General features: G+C 51.8%; 1 protein-coding gene across 3 annotated transcripts in view; it reads left to right on the top strand.

The window, feature by feature from the left end:
- Sorcs2 (sortilin-related VPS10 domain containing receptor 2) overlaps nt 1-12963 on the top strand; it is a 381018-nt gene extending 368055 nt beyond the window's left edge. For 2 of the 3 annotated variants that reach the window (XM_006504202.4, XM_030254926.1), the window contains 8 exons: nt 958-1091; nt 2158-2281; nt 3372-3484; nt 4198-4323; nt 5477-5576; nt 6049-6151; nt 8808-8914; nt 10751-12963. In XM_006504202.4, the coding sequence (XP_006504265.1) occupies nt 958-1091; nt 2158-2281; nt 3372-3484; nt 4198-4323; nt 5477-5576; nt 6049-6151; nt 8808-8914; nt 10751-10815 (872 nt within the window). In that variant the 3' untranslated portion in view covers nt 10816-12963. The remainder of the gene's footprint in view (nt 1-957; nt 1092-2157; nt 2282-3371; nt 3485-4197; nt 4324-5476; nt 5577-6048; nt 6152-8807; nt 8915-10750) is intronic. The other variant, NM_030889.2, reaches the window with a different exon arrangement.
- The last annotated feature ends 12063 nt before the right edge of the window (nt 12964-25026 follow it).

Raw genomic sequence — 25026 nt, 5'->3', positions numbered from 1 at the left:
AAATGCATTTAGTACAACATCATGAACCACCATGGTCTTAACAGCTCCAATGCTGTTCAAAAGTCTAAGCCCAGAGACTCCATTCAACCTAAAGAAATCTCATAGCAGTCTTTGTAAAAGGCAACTCTGCACTTCCTCTCAGCAGCGAGCATCGCTCCCACCTCCGAAAAACAGAAGAAAGGGGAACAGCGAGAAAAGATTTGATCAAAACAACACTGCAGCACAGCAAGGGAACACTGAGTCCCACAGTGTCCTGTCCACCCTCTGTGTGGCACCTGGAGCATGTGGTGGCATTGTGGACGTGGGCACACGTCCTCCCATTTGAGCATGCTCACACAGGCTCCACTCACTGCCTGCAGGTTGTCTCTACAGGCCCCCATGTTCCTGCATCCCATGCTAAGGTCTCCCCAGCATGATGGAGGCACGGTGGGGTGTATGGGGAGGGAGCATGTGGCAGCCAGAGGCTGCTCATACCGCAGTGAGACAGGGAGCAGGGGCTGAGGTCTCTCTTAGGGAATGAACAGGACCACGGGCTAGGAAGCAAGCATTTGCAATATGAACCTGTGGAGACAGTTTAGACTCAAACCCTAACATTGAGGGGATGGTGGGGATGGTAGTGGTGTGGATGGAGGGTGAGGAGTGATGGTTTTGAGAGTTGTCGTGAGTGTGATTGATGATGGTGATGGTGATGATGGAGGATGATGATGTGGGGATGCTAAATGGTTGTGATGGCGATGGTGGTGGTGATATTGGTAGTGATGATGAGGGTGATGATATTGCTAGTGGTGGTGGTAGTGGCAATGGTGGTAGTGAGGTGGTGGTGATCATGGTATTGATTGTAATTTTGATTATGGTGGTGATGGTACCCGTGAATATGATGGGGATAATGACTAGTAAGTAGCCACTGAATACTGTGCCTCACTGTCCCTTAACCCTGAACTTTGGGGGACTCTCCAGCTCCCCTGCAGGCCCTCTACCTCGAGGTAGTTCCTGTCATTGGCGTCAACCAGGAGGTGAACCTCACAGCCGTGCTGTTACCCCTGAATCCCAACCTCACTGTCTTCTACTGGTGGATCGGCCACAGCTTGCAGGTGATTCCCTACAGCCTTCTCAGTCCTCCCTCCCATAGACTGCCATCTGGTGGGGCCGGTGGGGCAGGGAGCTGCTCTCGGAACCTGGCACCAGGGCACAGTGTGCGACCATTGGAAGAAAACGGGCTCTGGTCTTCTGTCACTCATTGGCCACCCTGAGCCCTGAGCTCTGCTTGGGGGTCCACTTGAAAAGCCCCCTGGATAGCCCTGTGAAAGATATGGGGCAGAGCAGCTGACCGGAAGCTGACTAGATGTGTCATAGGAGGGCTCAGGGGAGGCCCTCTTGAGTGGAGTGGTCAGGGATGCCTTCTTGGACTGTGATGCATGGAGGGCCTTGGACAGTTTTTGAGCAGGAGATACAATAAGTGAACAGAACATGTGATGGGGGTGGGGAGAGACTGTCCATCCTTAGGATCCATGGAGAGGGTCTGTTTCCTCACTCAGGATGTCATAGCCCTACACCCGCCAGAGAAGCCCGGCACAGAGGGCTAAGAGAAGGGAGGCACTTCGAGGACAGGGCCATGGCTCTTCAGCTAAGAGGCTTCTAGAACAACCAGGAGCTCTGGATTTGAAGTTCTGTGTAGCCTTGCCACCCAAGTGCCCCAAGTCCCACCTCACCTCCCATAGCCTTATTCATCTAAGGGCACAGCCTGGCCAGGAGATGTCACCACTTATCCATGGTGAGGATGGCTGTCTCCAGTCACTGAGGAAGACCTGGCCTTCAGCTGGGGCAGGACTGTGGGTGAGACAGTGAATGGAAATTGGTATGGGACTCAAAGCCTAACCTGTGGCTACCTAGCAGACAACCAAAAGGCTCTATAGGAGGCCACAGGAAGCCTCTAGATTCTAGAGTCTAGAAGGATGCGCCATGCTATGAAGGCAGGGCACATTCCAGTCCAGCTTAGTGCTAGGGTGTTCTAGTTCCTCTCCGGACACCTCCCAGACACTGCCAGAGCAGAAGCCCTTCAGCTACCCACTTGTTGGTGAGAGCCAGGACTACCACAGTCCCAGTGTCCCCGTGGCCCTCCATCTTGCCGGAGAGGCCTGACCCTGCTTGTGCCAACAGCCTCTGCTTTCCTTGGACAACTCGGTGACAACAAAGTTTACGGACGCTGGGGATGTGCGTGTGACAGTGCAAGCTGCCTGCGGGAACTCAGTGCTTCAGGACTCCAGGCTCGTCCGTGTGCTCGGTGAGCTGTCCCGACTCCCTGCACAGGCCAGCGTGGATGGCACATGGCTGCAGAGGGCCTGTTCATTCCTTGGGGGGTCCCTAGGTTGCAGAGTCTGGGTGGATTCAGGTCCTGTGACTGTCTATGTGGCCTTATTGAAGTGTTCCAGGCGCTCTGACTCCAGTTTCCCCCTCCCCCCCAAGTAAAGTGTCTCATGAGTCTAGTGAGTCTGTTGCTTAGCAATTTAACAACAAGAACAGATGAACTTCATGTTGGGACCTTCGTGGGCCTCTCCACTTGCACCCACCACTCAGAGGATGGTCTAGAAAAGGACCTGGGGATGGAGATTGCTTATTTGGGGTCCCTGGAGCTGTGAGCCCCTCAGAAAAATAATTTGTCTAGAGGAGGAGGGGTCCTCCAGTGCACATTACTCCTTCAGCACACTTGAAACTCATTTGTCTTAGGAATGTCCTCTGCCGTGGACTGCAGCCATTATTCACATTAAGGCCCTGCAGGCTGAGGGATGAGGCTGCTCTGGGCTGATTCTTCCTCTACGTGGACCTGGAATTTCCCACACCATAGGATGCTGGGTCACAGTTCACAAAACACTGTCCCCTGAGCCCTCTGCCTGGCAGAGCTGTTTCCCACCCTGTAAGAGAGAAAGGAGAAGGAAGCCAGTGGGGCCAGCAGTACAGGGCAAGGGCTCCTTAGACTCTAGAACAGAGCTGTGCTCCTTAGGAAATGAAATGTACATGAGACAGGGCCTCTAATCTCATGGGACTCTTGATCTGCAGTGACCAGTGAACTGAAATCCATGGGCCCTTGAGGAAGTAGATGGCATCAAAAGATATGCCATCTACCTGTGAGTTGAGGCACAGATCTCATGGGCATGTGCACGCAATGCCACGCCCCCTCACAGGTTGATAGTCACTGTCATCATCAGTACATGTCAGGCACTGAGATATTCAAGAGGAGGGCTCTTATCTTCCAAACACAGAACCGGGACCTCGGAGATAGAGGTGGGGCTCTCTGGACCATCTGGTGTGTGTTCCCTTGAGTAGGGTCCCAGCCCCAACCTAGACCTCACAGGCTCCACTCTGTCCTCTTCCAGATCAGTTCCAGGTGGTGCCTCTGCGGTTCTCCAGGGAGCTGGACACCTTTAACCCCAACACTCCTGAATGGAGGGAAGATGTGGGACTGGTGGTCACCCGACTGCTCTCCAAGGTGCCCTGGGGCTTGGGCTTCAGTGCTAGCCTGAGCCGTGGTGTGGTTGGTGTGGGCTGAGTGAGGGTAGGGCAAGGCTGGGGGCTTCTGGGAAGTGATGGATTGGTGTCCTGCATCGGCCACTCGCAGCTGGACTTCTCAAAGGGTTAATATTCCCAGCAACAACACTGCAAGTTCTCCTCCACCAGTGAACCAGGGCTCTTAAAGCTCTCTAGCTCCACCTAAGACTGCCACAGGCAGGAATCCACCCTGACCTTACTTCCTTCGTCCCATGAATAGTGCTGGTGACACTGTACTGAGTGTTGAAGGATGGGGATGAGTTTAGCTCATGATATGTGGAGTGGGACTCCCAGAAGACAGGGGGCTGCCGAGGAGCTAAAACTGGCCAGCTAGGGGCTGCACAGGTATATGGTTAGGCTGAGGAACAGGGGCAGACAGCAGGAGTCAGCAGGGCCTCATGTCACCTCAAGAACAGGGCACACTAGCCTGCTCCAGGCTCAGGATGGGGACATGCTTGAAAAGGTCTGGGCAGGTGAAATACCATTAGAGCCACAGCCTGAACCCATGATGGGCTGAGGGTCAGGGGTATGGATCAGGGCAGGTGACCAGGATATACCTAGGCCATGAAAGGAGAGCAGATCTTGCTAGAAACTTAGCCTATGGCAAAGGAGAAAGAGCAGAAGAGGAGCCAAGTGTCCTGCCTGTCACCACAGGAGACCAGCATCCCAGAGGAGCTGCTTGTGACTGTGGTAAAGCCAGGGCTGCCCACCATAGCCGACTTGTATGTGCTTCTGCCTCTGCCAAGGCCCACAAGGAAGAGGAGCCTCACAAGTGACAAGGTATGACCATGGCATAGCAGGATTGTGTGGCTGAGGACCCGGAGGGTGGGGGGACGTCACTCCTGACAACCACATTTCTGTGGGGCATCACTTAAAGGTTTAGTTCTTACTATCATGCTGTCTGACCCGGGGTACCACCATCTGCCTGTAGCTCCAAACTCAACAGCATCCAAGGTTAGTGAGATTAGGCAGCTTCCAGGGGGAGAAGGCTAGACTGGGATTGTGTGGATGGTCTCTGTTCTCTTGCATCATTGTCTGGAGCTGTCATGTGACCTCAGCTTCAGTACCAGGAGCACTGGGACATGTGGGTGAGCCCTGTGGGAGACTCTGGCTGCAGGCTACAAGCAAAACAGAATTCAGCACAGGAATTCTAGCACGTCCTCCATGAGGCTCCTTGACCAGGAGCACCTTGGGAACTGTCGTCAGAGAGGTCCCCAGATGCTGAGTGCTGAGTAGCCTGTGGGACAATGGTAGCTTGCTAGGCACTAGGCTGACTGCCTGGTGTTAGTGTGTAGGAATATGTTCAGTGTGAGCCCATAACAAGTGTCCAGATGGAGGCAAAGCCTTCTCTCCTCCAAATGCTGGAATTCTGTGCCTGGCATAGCTTCTGGCTCTGCCCCAGTGGATGTAGCTAAAGTCGGAATCCCAGAGACATAGCCACATGGAAATGAGTGTCAGAGGGCCTCATAATGGGCCCTGGACAGTGACTGATAGGTGGTAAGATACAGATGGTGACGGGCTCTGATGTGTGTCATGAGCCTCACCTACTGGCCATGTTATGGGGAATCTTTTGAGGAGGGCATTGTGCTTGCCACCCCCACCCCCAACTCCCCTCATAGGTAGGATGCCCTGCCCTGTCTCATCTTTGTGAGCTCCCACTTCCTAGAAGCTTCACTGACCAGGGTGGGGGACTTGTGGAGCACTCCAGGTCTTCCAGCTGACACACTGAGACTCTTCTCTCTGTTCTGCGCTGGAATGAGAGCTTGCTGATGGCAGGGCTTCCGGCACCATCAGTGGCTCCTAGTGAACCTGGCTGGTGGGCTTTCATGCCATTCCCTGATAAGGACACTGAGCATCAGCCAGCATCCCTTCCCAGCCCCGAGGGACTCCAGTGGTCCAGGCCTCAGAGCTTTCCTGCCTCCTTTGCTTTCAGAGACTGGCAGCCGTGCAGCAGGCGCTGAACTCTCATAGAATCAGCTTCATCCTTCGAGGAGGGCTTCGTATCCTGGTGGAGCTGAGGGACACAGACACAGGTGACAGACCCGGCTTAGCTCCTCCCTGGAGCAGGGTGGGCATGGGCCCAGGCCTGCGGATGCTAAAAGTGACTGTAGGATTTGAATGGGCTTTTATCTAGCTGCCAGTGACCCTTCTGGCTGGGACATCTCTGGCTAGATGCACCCACCCCTGCACAGCCAGCTCTGGGCCTCACCATCTGGCTTGATCTGTGTGGAAGCAGCTTCCACAACCATCAGGAACCTGCTGATTCATTCAAAACCAGTGCAGAAGGAAGGGGCTGTCCCCTCTGAAGGAAACCCAGCCAAAGTGGGTTATAGTAGGGCTCTGTCAGAAAGGGAGGCCCAAGGCCTCGTGTCGTGTTGTTATCCTTCATAACCTGCTATACACTCAGCCACATGGCAAGGCCTGCTGGACAACATGAGGTAGGCTCATCAGACCCAGGCTGGGGACAACCAGCCCATGGCTGCTCCTCTTGTTCCTCTCCTGTAGGTCCTCAGAGGCCAGGTGGCAGTGGTGGCTACTGGGCCGTGGTGGTCCTCTTTGTCATTGGGCTCTTTGCAGTAGGAGCATTCATCCTCTACAAGTTCAAAAGGTAAGGCCCCTGGCAGCCTTGACATATGGCCCCAGAGGTGGTGGCTTCCACAGGCCATGGAGGAAGGTGGTGTGTGTTCTCCCCTGTACTGTGAGCAGGAAACTCTCAGGCTCCCTTCTGCTCAGCCTGGTCCCCTGCACAGGCCCAGGGCATCTTCTTCAATCACCCTCCGTGGAGGGGATACTGTGCCCTCCAGATAAGGATGCCAGGTCCAAGGAGGCACAGTTCAAGTCCAAGGCCAGTAGGGCCTCCTGGCTTCCCACATCTTGGCTATGGCTGCCACAGGGGCTTCAGTTACCTGAGGGTACCAGAGACTGACTCTAAGGGGTGCTGGGAGACCCTGTGTCTCCTATACAGGGCTTCAGTGTCCTCTTTCCTCTGTGACCTGTCTCACAGTGAACATGGGATAGCTCCAGGGATAATGGAGGCCAGCTATGTCCCTCATCTGCCATGTCTGTGTGCAGAGTGGGGCTGAGAACTGACAGTCCTCTGTGTGGTCTCCAGGGAGGCAGCCTGGAGTAATAGCCATGGGAAGGTACAGGTCCATTCTACAGACACAAGTGCAAGGCTGTTGCTGATAAGCATGGTGGTGCTGCTGAGAGGAAGTCAGCCCACATCCCACACCTCCCTGTGAAACCCACCTGATTCAAGGCCCTGTGCCTATTATTTTTCACCCTCCAGCAGACAACACTCTTGGAACACTCTGCTGTAGAGCAATGTGACAAGACCTCAGACACCTCTGCCCCCACGTACCCAGCATCCTTCATCCTGCAGGGCCAGGACCTAGCTAAGGGGCAGGCAGCCCTTCAGGTGGCTGGCACTGAGTAGACCTGAGATCTGTCCAGATGCTGACCTGCCAGAGGCTTGCCTCAGATAAAGGCTTTCCCCCTCTGAGCCATAGTGTCATTGTCAACAAGAGGGCATGCAAAGGAGGAGACTGCGGTGGGGGTCAGGGGAAGCCAGCTGGGCAGTATTCCTGCCTTGCATGGCTTCAGGATGGTGGCATATGAGCCCTGGGTAGAGGGGCAAGTGGAGGACAAAGCCCTGGGTCTGGGTGTGATCCCCATGACCAAGCAGAGGGAGGCTTCCAGATTTCCGTGTGGGCGGATGTCAAGGTGAGTGCGGGTGCGCCTGTGGACTTGGTCCCATCCTGTGCAGGGCCTGCAGAACTGTGGGTGGTCACTTAGAGGGCAGCAGCATGCTTGCCTGGGGTAGATGGAGCTGGTCCCTGTGGGTGATGTGTCAGCCCCACTCTTCAGATTCCCCAGTAGTAGTGCTACAACCTTCCCCCAGTGTGCTTCATGTGGCCCAAATGACAAAACACTGCCTGTCATTTGCCAAGAGGGGGAGGGGGGCAGATATGTCCAGTGTGAGGCTGGTCCAACATCCCCAAGCCCAAGGCTATCTTTGTGAACCAGCTAAGGCTTTGAGGTTGGAGGGGAAGGGCCTGTTGCCATAGAAACAGTCAGGGGACAAATACCCCTTCCTACAAGCTCCAGGCCAACCCCAGGGGTAAAGGCAGAGCAGGACAGTGGAATTCTGAGCAGTTGGTAGAGGGAAAGCACTTGGTTCCTCCTCTCTCTTCATCTGTCCTTTCTTCCGTCTGGGCTTTAAGTTCTGCCTAGACCATGGAAGCTGAGGGCTGACTGTGCGCTAACTGACACTCTCCATAGCACTGAGATGCTAAGCCACTCAATGATCTCAAGTCTCCCTGACACTGTCTGTAATGACAGGTAGGGCCACGCCCTTCCCAGCATAAGTCCATCACTTGAGTGTCCCTTCCTGAAGGGAACATAACCCATACACACTCTAGGTGAAGCTAGTTACTCTCTCCTCCTCAAGGGACTGAGGAAGACATGCCTCCACAAGGTCTGGCTGCCACCATGCCCGAGGCTTCAGTCTTCTTGTATCTAAATGGGCCCATGACCTTTCTGGTTGTAGTTCTCGTCTCTGAATGGGCCTAGACCTTTCTGGTTGGCTGGAGTTTATGGGGCTATTCTCAGTACAAGGGTCCTTGCCTGTGGCTATGTGTCCAGTCCTAATCGGGCAGAGTGTGCTCTGTCACTCTCTCTCTCTTCTTCCCCTGGGGCCTGGACTAGAAAGCAAAGTCTCAGGAAATCTGGGTGGACAGAGTTCAACAAGTGGCCCTCAGGTCTGGGTCGCCACTGTGTGTGCGTGCGTGCATGTGTGTGTGTATGTGTATGCGTGAGTGCATGTATGTATGCGTGCGTGCGTGTATGTGTGTTACTGTCCTAGTTGCCAGATACTGGAAGACAAAGATTACAGTGCTTCGGCAGTTATAGCACTCCTGGATAAAGAATAGTAGGTTGCTAATCTGGAGAGATGGCTCAACGGTTAGGAGCACCAACTGCTCTTCTAGAAGTCCTGAGTTCAATTCCCAGCAACCACATGGTGGCTCACAACCATATGTAATGGGATCTGATGCCCTCTTCTGGTGTGTCTTAAGACAGCTACATTGTATTCTTATACATAAAATAAATAAACCTTAAAAAAAAAAGAGCCAATGCTCTATGGGCAGCAGAACATGGGTATGGGGAGCATGCTGGGTGGTAGGCTCCCTGGGGAACAGTCTTGTGTGGCACTGTCTATACTTGGGGCCATGAGCTCATTCAGAGCTGAACTGTCCTCTGGCCAGCAGGAAACGTCCAGGCAGGACAGTGTACGCCCAGATGCACAATGAGAAGGAACAGGAGATGACAAGTCCCGTGAGTCACAGTGAGGATGCCCAGAGCACCATGCAGGGTAAGAACTGGGGCATGTGCCCCCACCATAGAGGGGCCCATCAGAGCCCAGGGGACATGGGCCAGTCCAGCCCTACTAGAGAGTCATAGGAAAGATAGCTCCCCAGGGCTGTACAGGATGAAGCCAGGGGCTGCAGGCTGAAGGTGCTGCTCCTTGCTGTGGGGTGGCCATAGAGACTGGAAGCTCCCTCACAGGAGGACACTGCCCACGCCCACCCTCCCTCACCCTCCCACCAGGAGCTCATAAGCATCCTGTGCACAGACCCTTGGGACAGCACTTCACAGTTTACACAGGATTTCCCCAAGGTGACTTTTCCTTTCTGTCACACAAAGAAGGAGAAGCCCAGGCCTGTCACCCTGGCTGCAGCATACCTCTGTCATTTTCTCTATGCCATGACTTCTTAGCTGGAACAGTGTCCAGGACTAACCCAAGCCCTATTGCCCTGATTCTCTACCACACACAGGCCATAGCCATTCCCCTTTGGTGGTGGTGGACACTCCGGCCTACCCACATTCAGTGGCTGTGAGCATTCTGCCGGGCTGTCCAGATAGGGTGTGGCCCACAGCAGGCATTGTCAAGGTTAGCTGACAAGTTACAGCATCCACCTTAAATAGCACCTGTATCCCAATCTGTTGGTCCTCAAGCCATGATGGCTCCTACATTGAGAATTGGTGACCCAGCAAAGTCTTCAGTCACCCAGGGTGGCACAGCTAGATGTCAGTAGCTGACCTTACATCCCAACCAGGTCAGTGTGACCTCAAAGCCTGCATCCTCCAGGCTAGGGGCAACTCTCCCCACCCCTTCCAGCCACTTCCCACATCTGCCAGCCCAGGAGGCTTTATCAGAGGACATATTTGCAGCCTCTGGGGCTGTAATACCATCAGTGACTTACTGAGCATACAGGAAGTCTCAGAACTTTGTCATCATGTGACCCTGGAAGCCGCTGGTGCTGCAGTGTTTGCGGACAGGTAACTGGAACCCAGCCTTCGAATCACTCATAAGAAGGAGCAGAAGGGAGCCAGTCCTGTGTGCATAGCCCTTGCAGCCATGAGCACTGCCAGATAGCTGGACCCTACTCTCATACAAGGAAGTCATAGCCTCCGCTAGAAGGGTGTGGCAGTCTCAGGAAGATAGGGGTCCGCTATCTCACAGCCTCCTGCTGTGAAGTTCCTAATAACAGTACCAGGACACTGTTCACGGGGACCATGGCATCAACTAGGCACTGCTTATGACAGTCCTTCTCCATGTGCGCTGGAGACTAAGATTGACCAGGGCCAGTGAAGTGGAGATGAAGGCCTTGATGGAGAGTCACCAATAGTCAAGTATTGACTCCCACAGTCTGCGTAGCACTACCCCCCCTCCCCAACCAGTGCTATTCATTCTGAGCACACAGTAGGACAGGTCTCATAATGAAGCTCGCACAGGGACATTTATCAACTGGTCTCTGACAAGCATTGTGTTCCCTCTCTCCTCCTCGCTTCCCTTATCTCCCTTCCTGCCTCCTGCTCCATTCCCCATTCAGTGTTCTTTACCAAGAGGGGGCCCAGCCTCAGCCCTTCCTGTGCCCCCTTGCTGCCGATGCCAGGGGTAGCCCTCACACAGGTCAGTGGGTGCCTCACTACACATTCCTCCGGACCACTGCTTGTGGAGGCACCTGGCACTTCCCTCCTGTTACCACATAGGGCACTGGAGACCCCACCTCCACCTGCACCTAGCTGCACAGGCTGAGGGAACCTCACTGCATGTTGGCCCCATGTGCTGCTGAGGTCACCTGTGTTCCTGTGTGGTCTGTTTCCCACCAACCTCACTAATGGGCTGCATTCTCCTGTTCCCTAGGCAACCACTCAGGGGTGGTCCTGAGCATCAACTCTCGTGAGATGCATAGCTACCTGGTGGGCTGATGGCACCAGCTGGCCAGGACACTCTCCTCCTGCTTCCTCCGGAGAGGGCACAGGACCACAACTGCAGCTGGAATGACACACCCTCTGAGACCCGTGGAAAGGCCAACTCCTCTAGCTGTCCCCACTCAGAGGACAGACACTTCTCCCTGTCAGCCCCAGCTGGCCCATGGGATCCTGGGACAGCCGACTCATGACCCACCTGGACACGGGCCTGTGGTGCCACACAGAGTCCCCACCCTTGACTCTGAGGCATCACAGTCCTTAGACCTGAACATGCTGCCCTGGTTACTCCATCTTGCCACTGCAGCCCAGGCCTGGCTTCTCCTGCCTGGGGCTGGACCAGCCTATTTCTGGGGTGAGCCTGCAGCCACCACCACCCCCACTCCAGACTTGTAGCCTGCTCAGCCCTGGCCCCACAGTCCCTGTCCCTGCAGAGGACCCCAGAGTCAGGAAGTCTCTGGGCCAGACCAACCCAACACCACCTTCCAGGAAGCCACTCTCTCCACTGCAGTGTAAATACCTGCCCGGGTAGAGCTATTTGAGTTTGGGGGCTCTTTCTTTTAGCTTTCTGTTTTCAAGGCAGGCAATAGAAGCCATCTTCGATCCATCAGAATCCCACTCTCAGAACCCCTCTTTCAGAATGCCCAGAGCTGGGCCTAGAGGGGCAACTATCTCTCTGATTTTCCCTCAGGGCTACAGGGTTAGAGGCAAGAAAAGAAGGGACCCTTACATGCAATTCCTGCTCCATCCAGCAGGATGTGCCCTTCTACAGCTTCTAGGCTGATGGCTGGCTTCCGGTCAGGTCTGGGCTTTAGAAGAGACTACAGGCCCCAGAAAGGCACATTAGTAGAACACATCAGGCTCTGATGCCCTATGGTTTGAGGAACCCTTGTAAGAACCAACCAGAAGAGGGGTGGGAGGGCAGCATCTCCTGGGAAAACGAACTAGAGGATCCAGAGCCTTGTGGCCCTTTCACGGTCAGAGAAAGAAAGCAGCAGAGGTAGCCCTAGAGTCGCCTGCTGCCTGCTCCTACGGCCAAGTCAGGGACCCAGCACAGGTTGACACTGTGAGCTGGCATCATTCACCTTTTGCCTTGAAACTGAAGTCAGTATTCCCTTCCCTTCCCCTCCTCTTCCATCCTCTCACCTCCAGACTCTTGCTGCCCTACCAGAGAGCCCAGGCTGGCCTGGAGCGAGGCCCGGGTGTCTCAACACCCACTGCTGCTGCTGCTGCTGCTGTTTGGCACACTCACCAGCACCCATCAGTTCTCCCTAAGGAAGAAATGTGACCCATATAGAAGAAGAGGTCTCAGACAGACCCTCACAGGACAGCTCCAGCACTTAGTCTCTCTGTTAAGGACTGGGCTGGGTGTCTGTCTATACGCTCGTCATAGACAGGACAGCACAGAGCAGGGTAGCTATGGGGGGCACAAAGCTGGTCTGTGGGAGTGTCTCAACTGTACCCCAATATCTCTCACTTTCTGCCACTCTCTGGGGCTCAGGGGTCTCTGCAGAGGTAACTGCGGGCTGTCCTCCTTGGGAGGGGCTACAAATGGGACCCTAGTGCCAGTGAAGGTCATGACACTCTAAGACTTTTGCCCCACATACCTTCTTGCTATCTCAAATGAAACCTAAGCAGAGACCTTTTCCCCATCTGTATCCCCACAGCATGGAAGTACCACCCAGTACCACACAGAGGAGATGCTCACACACGACAGTCTCCATAAGGCCCAAGGTCAGCACAGAACCCCTGGACATAGCCCGCCACTTTAGCTCACCAGTGCCTGGGGTGCCTTCCTCGAGCACGCTCTCACTCTCAAGGACACGGGCAGGCTTACCCTAGCTATTTGGGTTTTTTGTTACTATTTCTATTTGAACATTTGGAGCGTATAGACCCAAGATCCTCCCTGTTCTCATCTCCATCACTGCAGATGGCCATGCAGGCACAGGGTTTCCCTGCCTATCAGCTGAGGTGCCGTGCATTATACAGCCAGGGGCAAAAGCCCAGCTCAGGGGCTCATATCACTCTCCACCAGGCCCTGAGCTTACCTGACATGTGGGCATAGCAGAGGTGATGAGTTCTTTGTTTTTCCTTTATATAAAAAAAAGAAACAATAAATCATTTGTGATGCTTTTAACAAAGGTTAAATCAACAGGGTCGGTCTCTGCCTTAGTGTGAAGATCTGCTTTATGCTTTCCGTGTAACATGGCTCACACCACACCCATGAAAACATACATCCCACCTGTACCAAACAAATAGGCTCTGCTCTACCTTAGCATTAAGACGCGATTCATGTTTACCTGTAATACACAGACCACACATACCACCACACACACATTGGCCTCTCACACACCACATCATACATACCACCCCACAACATCACACACACACACACACACACACACACACACACACACACACACAAACATGGTCCATGTCTTAGTCAGGGTTTCTATTCCTGTACAAACATCATGACCAAGAAGCAAGTTGGGGAGGAAAGGGTTTATTTGGCTTACATTTCCATACTGCTGTTCATCACCAAAGGAAGTCAGGACAGGAACTCAAGCAGGTCAGGAAGCAGGAGCTGATGAAGAAGCCATGGAGGGATGTTACTTACTGGCTTGCTCAGCCTGCTCTCTTAAGAACCAAGACTACCAGCCCAGAGATGGTCCCACCCACAGGGGGCCTTTCCCCCTTGATCACTAATTGAGAAAATGCCTTACAATTGGATCTTATGGAAGCATTTCCTCAACTGAAGCTCCTTTCTCTGTGATAACTCCAGCTATGTCAAGTTGACACAAAACTAGACAGTACAATTGACCCCTTGTCAACTTGACACACAAACACACATCACTAGTAAGCCTCAACCCTTACATTCTTACTCATCCCCAAGGTCTAAATAACTTTAAACATCTCACAGTCTTTACATATTCTTAAATTTTCAATCTCTTTAAAATATCCATCTCTTTTAAAATCCAAAGTCTTTTTACAATTAAAAGTCTCTTAACTGTGGGGCTCCACTAAAATATTTTCTTCCTTCAAGAGGGAAAATATCAGGGCACAATCAAAAGCAAAAATCAATCTCCAACCATCCAATGTCTGGGATCCAACTCACGATCTTCTGGGCTCCTCCAAGGGCTTGGGTCACTTCTCCAGCCATGCCCTTTGTAGCACACATGTCGTCCTCTAGGCTCCAGATGTCTGTACTCCACTGCTGCTGCTCTTGGTGGTCATCTCATGGTACTGGCATCTCCAAAACACTGCATGACCCCTTCAGTCCTGGGCCATCAATTGCAACTGAGGCTGAACCTTCACCAATGGCCTTCCATGGCCTCTCACAGTGCCGAGCCTCAGCTGCTCTGCGTGACTCCTTCATGCCTTCAAAACCAGTACCACCTGGGTGACTCTTACACATTACCAAGTCCAGCCACAGCACAAGGTACAGTCTTGGCTATCTCTGGAACACAGCCTCTGTGCTCTCAGAAAACACTTCCCAGAAGATGTCACCTCAATGATGCTGGTCTCTTCTTAATCACCACTAATTTCTAAGCTCCAGCTAACCAGCATCAATAGTTCCAGTAATGCAAAGTTTTTGCTTTAGTAGTTCTGGTATCTTGTTAATCACAGATGATTCTTCAGCCCCAGCTAACCAGAACTACAGAATCTTCACAAAGTAACAATGGCCCTGAAAAGAGTCTTTTAATTTTCCCTCTGAAATTTCACAAGCCAGGCCTCCATCTTTTGCACTGTTCTCAACATTATCTTCCAAGCTCCTACACAACATCCCACAGAGCTCTTAACACCGAATGGATCCAAAGTCCTTCCACAGTCGTCCCCAAAACATGGCCAGGTTGTCACAGGAATACCCTATTCTGCTGGTACCAATTTGTCTTAGTCAGAGTTTCTATTCCTGCACAAACATCATGACCAAGAAGCAAGTTAGGGAGGAAAGGGTTTATTCAGCTTACACTTCCATACTGCTGTTCATCACCAAAGGAAGTCAGGACTGGAACTCACACAGGTCAGGAAGCAGGAGCTGATGCAGAGGCCATGGAGGGATGTTCTTTACTGGCTTGCTTCCCCTGGCTTGCTCAGCCTGCTCTCTTAAGAACCAAGACTACCAGCCCAGAGATGGTCCCACCCACAAGGGGCCTTTCCCCCTTGATCACTAATTGAGAAAATGCCTTACAGTTGGATCTCATGGAGGCATTTCCTCAATTGAAGCTCCTTTCTCTGTGATAACTCCAGCTGTGTCAAGTTGACAAAAAACTAGCCAGTACAGTCCATATCTACCTTAGTGTGAAGACGTGGTTAGTTCCTCTATACCACATGTACCACAACCTCACTACACATATACCATACCATACACCCATGCATCAGGGAAAATGCCAGCCTAGGGGGTTTCTGGGTTCGTTCCCTGGCACAGACAGATAACGGAACTCATCAGAGAGCAGAAGAGCATGCCATGGAGAGAGTGAATGTACCTTGTGAGGGGAAAGACCTAGGGCTGGGAGTCCCTAAACAAACACTGAGTTGGGTGTTTTCTAGGCCCCTTGGTTACTCCCGTTTACTTATTGGTCCTCCTGTGCCTTCCCAATGTTTCTTCTCACAATGAATTCTGGGAACAAGAAGCTGCCATCCCAGAGAGCCTGCTCTTGATTTATCAGTTTACTTCTGGCCCTTTAACTCTCTTTCATTTCCCGCCTCTCAGAGATGTTCAACAAACGTTGGCGTGGTGGGAGAGCAAGGACTTCTCTGCTTGCTTCACGCTGAGATGAGGTGTGCCTAAGGAGGTGTCAGTCCAAGAGAGAAAGGGTTTATGGCCTCCCTGAACAAGAGAGCAGGTGACTGACTCCCCACAGATATGCCTCACAGTCCCCTGAGACCTAGCTGGCCTTGGACAGGGGGAGTGGTATTCTCCTTTTAATCCCTCTGACCACAGTGTTCCCATAGACTCCAAGGATGGTCAGTAAACATCTATATCGTCACACCAGTCTGGCACTGTGAAATGTTCGGATAAAACTTGAGCAAAAAACCTAACATTTCAATAAGCTTGGATTAGACATCAAATTTTGTTTCTTAAGGCAGTCCTTGTAATTGTTACAGAAGTAGCCCAAGAACTTGATTGATTTAAGCAGAGGTTTGAACTGTGACATTTTAGATACACCTTATATAATGTTCTCAGACCATCATAACTTGCTTAAGCTTTCTTTCCTACTCTGGAAAAAAAAAAGGCATCTTCTGAGATGCAATGACATGAACAGAGAGAGCAGCAGGCAGCAAGCCCTTCTGTGACAGCCTTGCAAGGTGACACAGCCAATGTCATGGCAGTTACCTGGCGTAGAAGATAGTGTAGTTTAACAACCCCTTAGTAAAAGGCAGTAGGATCCAAACTGCATAGGTAATACATTCATGTTACCCGTGTATATACTATTAAACTATGGAGCGTGTTAAGTTCCCAGGTAAAGCCTATAGAAAACACAAGACAGTCTTCACACAATACTTAGAGTGCTCTGAATGAATGTAAGGGGCAGATAGAGCTAGAGTTTTATATTGTGAGACAAATAATAGGCACAATGCCTTCTCTCTTTGGCTTTTTGTGGTTCTCTATCCCTGGCACAGAGTTGGAGGGCCATCCCGACTCAGGAAAGGGGGTTTTAAAGGACATTGAAGTAAAACAAGCTTGTGTGCAGTGGGAACCCAGATTCCATCTCCAGAGGCAGATTGCAATGAGCTTAAACAGTGCACAGCCATTCAATGTAAATACAAAAGTCATTTGTTCTTAGATAGAGACTCGCTGTTGAATCCAGTAACAGCTGGTTGGACTCAAAGCACCAGTCTTCCTTATAACCGGTATAGAGCTACCCAGGTGAATTTTATCCACTGGGAGCAGAGGTTGACACGCTTTAATTTAGACTCTAAACTTTAGGGTCTTTAAATTGTATGAGCTTGTGGATTAGTGGCAGTGAGTACCCATACCCAAGAAGGAGGATCAAGCTGACAAAAATGTTTGCTGTTACCAGTGTCTAACTTAAGTCCCCGGCTAGACTTGGGGTCACCAACTGCTTGGAGACCTGTACGACCCTCTGTTTACCTTCAGGTTCCACAAACACAAAGGTTCTGTGAATATAAATAGGTCCAAATTCTCCCACCATCTCCTGCAAGGGAAGTACCTCAGGGGATATTTGGGGTCATGCCTATTGTACAAAATAAAATCAGGTTTTCTTGTTTGAGGATCTAAGAATCTAATTCTGCCCAGTATTTTGAGAAGGCAACTAAGTAGTAACTGTGGGCAAATCTTAGAAGCAATTTGTCCCATCTGCAGTTAGTTAGAAGAGAGGGAAGTTTGGGGTCAAGGTGGCCCTCTCTGTACCCTAGTCTGCCACCTGGTCCGCCACCAGGGAGCAGCTAGTGCAGTCTAGTCTGTCCCAGGAAGAGTCTGGACTCTGCAGTCCACACCAACCCACGATTCAGTCTGTGCCATCTCCTAGTTTATTCCTTTAGTTTTCAACAGGCTCATCCTGTCCCTCACAACAGGGACTTGGGCTCAAGTCCCTGTAGCTTCACTGGTATCCAAGACATCTGATGTCACCAGTTCCCAAGACACTTGATTTCCCATAAACCACCCAGGCTGCTAGAGGCCCAGAAGCCCCACCTACCACACCCAACAAGCAGCTGTTCACTCGTCCTGTCACCCATTGTCTTAGTCAGGTTTTCTATTCCTGCACAGACATCATAACCAAGGAGCAAGTTGGGGAGGAAAGGGTTTATTCAGCTTACACTTCCATATCTCTGTTCATCACCAAAGGAAGTCAGGACTGGAACTCACACAGGTCAGGAAGCAGGAGCTGATGCAGAGGCCATGGAGGGATGTTACTTACTGGCTTGCTCAGCTTGCTTTTTTATAGAACCCTAGACTACCAGCTCAGGGATGGTACCACCTACAGGGGGCCCTCCCACCCTTGATCACTAATTGAGAAAATGCCCACAGCTGAATCTCAGGGAGGCATTTTCTCAACTGAAGCTCCTTTCTCAGTGATAACTCCAGCTGTGTCAAGTTGACATAAAACAAGCCAGTACACCCACGGTGAAGACATTTCCAGTGATCACCAACTCAGTCATATTCACAGAAGTGGAGACAGAGCAAATGCAAAAGGAAGGCAGGGAGTCTCCAGCCCATTCTTGGACTTACCCATCTATCAAACACCGGTCATTTGCAGAAATCCGAGACACTATGAACATTGCCTATGTTCTGACTCTGGGAGGCTATTTTGCCATCTACTCTGCTCATTCCCCAGCAGAAACTGGCTATTGATGTCCACCTTCCCTATCACATCTCCAAAGAGAGGTTAGATCCTCAGCAAGGAGAGCCTAAAGCCACCTCTGATGGCACAAAGGTTATCTAAGTGGGAGGAAGAGTGGTCACAGTGATTCCCAAGAATCATCAGGATAGACAGGCCTACAACACTTAGTGGACATCTGAAGTGACAATATCCTCCAACCTCGACAGATCCCCTGCTGCAGTGACCAGGCCAGGGACCGGCTCAGAGCATGGTATCTGGGGTAATAAAGCACTGGGGGATACTGCCGGTGTGGACTTAGATGCTGCACTCACAGGGCCTAGAACCAGCCCAGATGCTCTGAGCTCTGCAGCCTGACTGCGGAGTCCCAGAGCCTAAGCCTTTCTTGTTCTCTTCGACTTTCTAGCACCTGTCGCACCTGCTCCCTTCTGCTGCCTCTGAAGGTGCTTCAGTTTTTGATAACACATGACAGAAACGGAAATACCTAAGCACAGGCCCTGGTAACAGGCTGGCCAGTTTAACTCAGTAAGCAACTGGTCCATCTAATTCTCAGTCCATGGCAGAACCTGCTTACAGCCCTGGGGACCTCCGACCGCTGGTTGATATCTCCCATTAAAGGCCACGGCTTTATCCTCCAGTTTATATTTAGACCAGGTCTCTGTGCAGAAAACTATCAGGTGTTCTTTTCTTTAGGCCCGTGGAATGAAGAGTTCCTAGTGTAAGGGGGCCTCTGCTGCTTCTGACCCACCTGTAGACATATTGAACCATCTTCCAGATCTTCTTTGTCGCCCTCACCAGGCTGTGTCCTCTGGAGATTTTACCAACACGGACGTGGGCACCTGTATTCCTGGCTTCCTTATTAATGACCATATTCAGACTGACTGTCCTCACAGATGTGCCCCTTACTAGCCGTGCCCTTAATGAATTATTAATCTCATCTTGTCTGCATAAGCTGCCTTAAAAGTTTTGAAGTGTTTGACCCCTTTCCTTAAATTTATAATCTATAAGAAAGCAAGACGAATTCCTAGTGAACAGTTTGCACATAGTCTGGAGAATACCGAAGGCTCTTTTTCCCCAGACTGTTTATGCCATAGCAACTGGAACGTGAAAACATCAGTAAGTGCCCAGTGCATGATGGGGCAGAAACCAAAGCAAGTAGCAAGGAGGAGAGAAGAGAAGAAAACAGACTTGGAGAGTCTGGGCTCAGAGAGAGGCACGGAGACCTAGGGGAGCCCTTGTCTTCAGTGGGTTGATCCTTCTTTGCCTTAGCTCATACCACACCACACATTACACCACAGCCACACTCCATATGCCATTTACATCATTGCAAACACTACACACCACACAAACAACCACACCAAACACCTTGTTCCAAAATAGAATACATATACTACAACACAACACAATACACACACAAGCACAAACACACACACACTCAACACTCACACCATACTGAAACATACATACCATACCAAACACTACACACTAAAATACAACACACACATGCTACAACACAACACACACATATACTGCAACACATCCACACCATATACACCACACCAAGCATAACAGGCACACCACACACACCATAAGACACATACAACACTATACATATAGCACCACCCACACCACACCAAACACACTACACACCACACACCACAACACATATACACACCCCAAATGCCTCGAAAATTGTGGCCCCAGGGCAATGTGTCCCCCAGTGGGTACCTGAGCGGAAATAAGACAGGTGGAGGCCTGGCACACGTTCATGTACACACACTGCCTCTCATGTTCTCTGGGTCGCAGACATTCTCTTCTGAAGAGTTCGAGGAGAGCGGGGTAGGGTTCAGATCAAAGTCTTCAAAATGTCCTCCAGGACGCCTCTGACCTTGAGTTGCCCCTCTGTCTGGGTGCCAGGCTAGAGCAGGGCCAGTGTGAGACCAAAGCCCTGACCTTGAAGGTAACCTCAGGCTGGGGAACAGGTTCAGGAACAGGTGCTGGTCCCGCAGAGGAGCTGTGTTTGTGCTGGGTGGGAGCTTAGGGCTGAACTTGTAAGGAGGCCAAAGGCCAGAGGGGCTTGTGTGTGTGGTGTAGGTGCTGAAGAGGGAAAAGGGGTGCTTTCCAGCACATCCTCTCCCGCCTGGACTACAGCCGCAGCCCCTGGGCTACACACTGATAAGGAGCTTCCTGAAGGTGTGCCATGGGCCCAGGGTAGGCTGCGGGTGTTCCATAGGTATGTCCCCTGGGAGACATTGCTTCCTGAGAAGCAATGCTTGGCAGAATGTGCCACTGTCCCAGTCATCTCCCGCAGTCTTTTGAGGTGCACTCAGAATGTGTGTGGGGGAGGAGTGGGGACCAGCTCCCGGAAGAGGCAGCAACACATGGACAGATCTGTGGACAGAGTGGCTGCTTGTTTTTGCTGAATCAGCACTTCAAGCATCACTCCGTCCTGAATGCTTAGTCACTAAGTCCAAAAACTGGTGGCCTCCAGCTTGGTATCAAAAGCACATAGGTAACGGAAAGGCAGAAACTTGCAGTGTCATGAACAGATTATACTAGAGCCAAAGCCTATCCTTGGAGGCCCAGGTTCTGACAAGTCAGGTAAGTTTGCCCAGTAGGAACACAAGCTGTACTCAAGGGCTGCTGGCTTCCTTCTAAAAGGTGAGTTGACCAGCCAGGACTGTCTGGAAGACCATTTGAAGGCTTGTCAGATGCCAGAGAAGTGCCTAGACTTGGTCCCAGAGCCATCGTTTCTACACCTCATGCTGTGAAGCCTCCGGAAGATGCTATTGCCAGACCTAGGGGTGTGAAGGCACACTTATGAACACTGCTTGTAAGGAAGATAGTTCCACCACCTGCCTCCAAGGGGAATCGTGGAAAGCTGGCCACAATGGCCCTTATTCCAGGATAAGAGAGCAGTGTCTGTAAACACCTGGGCCATGGAGCGAGACTGGTAACAGCCACCAGCAGAGGACAAAGTCACTGTATGAGCATGACAGGAGGAAATGAAATACATCAGTAGAGATCAATGTTCAGACCCACTGGCTGGCCTGGTCCGGTCTGAGAGTAGGAACCTGCTACTTACCCACCCTGTCACCTTCTGTCACCATTCTTCCTCCTGGATACAAGATGAAGCTGTATTGCAGGTGACCAACTCCCAACTGCACACCCCTGGGCCACTCAGCCTCTCACAGCTCCTCCAGCTCTCACACCTTGCTGTCATAGTCAGGGTTTGTATCTGCACAAGACATCATGACCAAGAAGCAAGTTGGGGAGGAAAGGTTACACTTCCACATTGCTGTTCATCACCAAAGGAAGTCAGGAGAGGAACTCACACTGGGCAGGAAGCAGAAGCTGATGCAGAGGCCATGGAGAGATGCTACTTACTGGCTTGCTTCCCCTGGCTTGCTCAGCCTGTTCTCTTATAGAACCCAGGACTACCAGCCCAGGGATGGCACCACCTACAATGGGCCTCCCAACCTTGCTCACTAATTGAGAAAATGCCTTACTGCTGGATCTCATGGAGGCATTTCCTCAAGTGAAGCTCCTTTCTCTTTGATAACTCCAGCTTGGGTCAGGTTGACACACAAAACCAGCCAGTACACTTGCCTGGGCCCTTGCAGCTCTAGCCTAGGTGCCCAGGGCTCAGGTGCCACAGGGCTTCCTACCCATTTCTAACTGTGCTCCCAGGTCTTAGACGAGGCCTGGTAACTTACTGAGGGACAGGGTTCACAGGGAAGGGAGATTCTGTGTGGGGGCATCTGTAGGCACTCAGTACCTATACCACCATGCAGACCTGTACCACCATGCTCCTTCTGTGAGAGCTGTGAGATGCTCATCTCCACAGAGAGGCATCCATGATTGCTCTGCCTCATATCAGGATCACTAATCATGGAGGTTCCTCAGGGACAGCAGCCACGTGTGGTTATGTTCAGTGGAACTTGGTGGTGATGTTCCCTCGTCTATCACAGGTATCCCAGGCTCAGCATGCCTATGGCAGTTGGCCCAGGCCAGGACTTTCTGGCTTGCCACTGGGCTAATGGCCGCATTGGCAGCCTGCAGCTGGTGTCACTGTGGCCCACACGTTCAGCTCTGCTAATGACTTGCCCAGATTTTGGCAGTATTGGGCTCAGGAGGCAGTATTGAGCTGTGCCTGCCAGCATGACAATGACCGGGGCAATGACAAATCAGCCATAATGACAGCGTCAGTCTTGGCTGCGCATCAACTCCAGCACATGGCGCACCTCACAGCTCACAGGACAGTTCTGGCAGTGGCCCTGAAGCAGATGTGCAAGCCATTCCACGGTGGAGCGAGACCCTTAGCCACGGTGCCAGCCAGATCTAAGAATGCTCAGACCACCCATGACCACAGCGGGTGACTGGCATGGTCACAGCAGGGACCAGCATGGGAAACAAGTCCTCACGTCATAGTAAGAGCACCAGAGACTCCGAGTAGTGAAGGTGACGCAGTTAATTTTATGACCTTACAGAGTTGTGGGTCAGCCTAGAGAAAGGGCTAGAGTGGCTGGTGCACAGATTTAGTGAAAAAAAAAAAATGGTAGTCTTTATGTTTCTCATCACAGTTCCCTGCCCCTGTGAATGCATTAGCCGAGTTCTTCAGAGAGGTACAAACTTCAGTGATCTAACATAATCCCTACCCCAAACTCCCAATCCTCCTGAATCCCACGATTCCCTTGTTTCTGCTCCATCCCATAGCTGCCTGTGACTTTCCAACCTTGGATAAACTGAGAGCAGAGCCAGGCAAGCAGGCACCAGCTGGGAGCTAAGGAGGACAGCGCCCAGCGCCTCCTGTTCCTGCAGCTGCCTCCTGGGCTCTGGGCTCTAGATATGCCTCAATCTTAAAGTGGACCAGGAGGAGTTGGTCCTTACATTGGTGGGACCAGGGGAGGTAAGAGATGAGAAGGGAGAGAGAGCCCTGGGCAAGAACTAGATCAGGTGAGGGACATGGTCCCATAGGCCCTCAGGTCAAGATGGGAAACTAGGAAAGGAGCCAGGACCTTGTGGCTGCAGTGAGAGTGTGCTCTGAAGACAAAACCACTGGGACTCACTTCTGGCTGAAGAAAAATGTCACTGAGTGCCTAGTTTGGGGCCTGTCAGGGTGCTGAGTAAGAGACAGGCACGGTCAAGCTCAAGAGAACAGACAGTGTGGAAGTGGAGTATAAAATGCTGGAGCCCCACCAGTGCCTAATGGGCCCATGTGCTGCTCCTGGGGAGAGGGGTAGGCTGGGACAGGACAGCAGCCAGCTTACGAGTGAGTCACACCACAGTGAGGCCACGGAGATCAAGTGTGGTGGAGCCCAGAGCAGAAGGTACCCATCTGCAGGACAGGGCAACACAGGCAGATGTGCTGGGCCCATTCCCAGGACAGGGCAACGCAGCCAGATGTGCTGGGCACGCTGTATTCTTAGGAAAGTCAGAAGTGAGGTGGGGATACTGAGGAAGCAGAAGACAGGAAATTATCTGGGGAAGAGAGAAAAATGGCCATGGGGGTGGGGCAAGCAGGAAAGTCGGCAAAGGGAGGAGGGCCTCTACAGATTTGGATCACAGAACCGAGTGGAGACCACCCTAACTATGGTGTTCTGAGCTGACAGAGTGGTGTATGTGTGTCCTCAGGCTACTGAAAGGCTGCAGCACCTCCAGACTCCATGCCTTCTTCCCGTGAGGTCTAGAGGGTTTGATCAGATCACGTGGCCAGCACAGGAAGCCCTTTGGTGTGTTTTGGTGCCTTCTGCTCCGCCTGTCAGCTATAAAGCAGGAGTACTGCCTCCAAATATAGACATAAGAGACAAGATGGCCAGCGCACCCGTAGACAAGAACTACCAAGGGTCCCCGCATCTGGTACAAGAGACAACCAGAGATGTTGTCATGGTACAGTGTGCCTGGACCATGCAGGGTCAGCAGCAAGCATCGGGTGGAGTGGTCCAACCTTAGTTCTAGGATGCAGGCAGTGGGCTATGATAATGAATTGCAGTTTTCCAGGCTGTGTGAGTTCTTTGCCCTCCCTGTGTGTCAGCAGTCCTTGTCCCACCCTAGCCATGTATCTCAGGTGGACATACCTGCAACCAATTGTGCACTCTGTAAGCCCACTAGAGGGACAGACTGTGATCTCAAGGCTGCTGGGCATTAGACATCACCGCTTTGTAGGTCCCCTACGGGGTGTGATATGAGCTTGGCCCAGTGACATTCTAAGGCAAGCCTATGCTGTGTAGCAAAGGGGATAGAAGCCTCTCTCATGCGTATAGATTTGGGAGTGGTTTCCCTGAGCTGTGCTGTCAGCCATTCAGGTGCCTCCATGATCCCTTAATCTCCCTTTTCAATCATTCCAGATACAGCAAACGGATTGGGCATATTGGTCTTATTAGACCCCCACTTTGCTCCTCAGAGATCCAACCAGCAGTATGTCTTATGTGTAGCACTCAGCATCACATCTGGCAGACCGCTGAGGCAAACATCCCTTAGAAGCAGGGGGCACAGGCTCTGGATTGGCCAGTCTGCACAAGAACAGTCACTTGGCATTTCTAGAGACAGGTGGGCCTGAAGAGAGCCACACTGTGGGCCAGCTAGACTCCTAGAGGGGAGGCTTGCACCCTAGGCAGGAAACAGCTGCTCTGCTCTGCCTGGTGCTTACGAAGGGTCCTTGTTGGGGCATTCACCATGTTCCTGTACTGCCTGGCTCCCACCTTCAGCTCAGGAGGAATGCATACCTGTCTCCTCCCATGGAGCCTCTATCCCAGATGTGCCTCCCACCTGAGCTCTTGACTGCCTTCCCATGAGGAGAGAGGTGTTTTTAAACAGCCTTATAAAACCCATGTCTCTGTCACAAACTTCCCAAGTCACAGACATCTAATAGTGTTTCCTGCGGAGGCTCCTGCTGTGCACCTAATAGGCT

This window comes from Mus musculus, chromosome 5 (genome assembly GCF_000001635.26).
Source record: "Mus musculus strain C57BL/6J chromosome 5, GRCm38.p6 C57BL/6J".
Taxonomy (NCBI): domain Eukaryota; kingdom Metazoa; phylum Chordata; class Mammalia; order Rodentia; family Muridae; genus Mus; species Mus musculus.
This window is presented reverse-complemented; position numbering and strand designations above follow the sequence as displayed.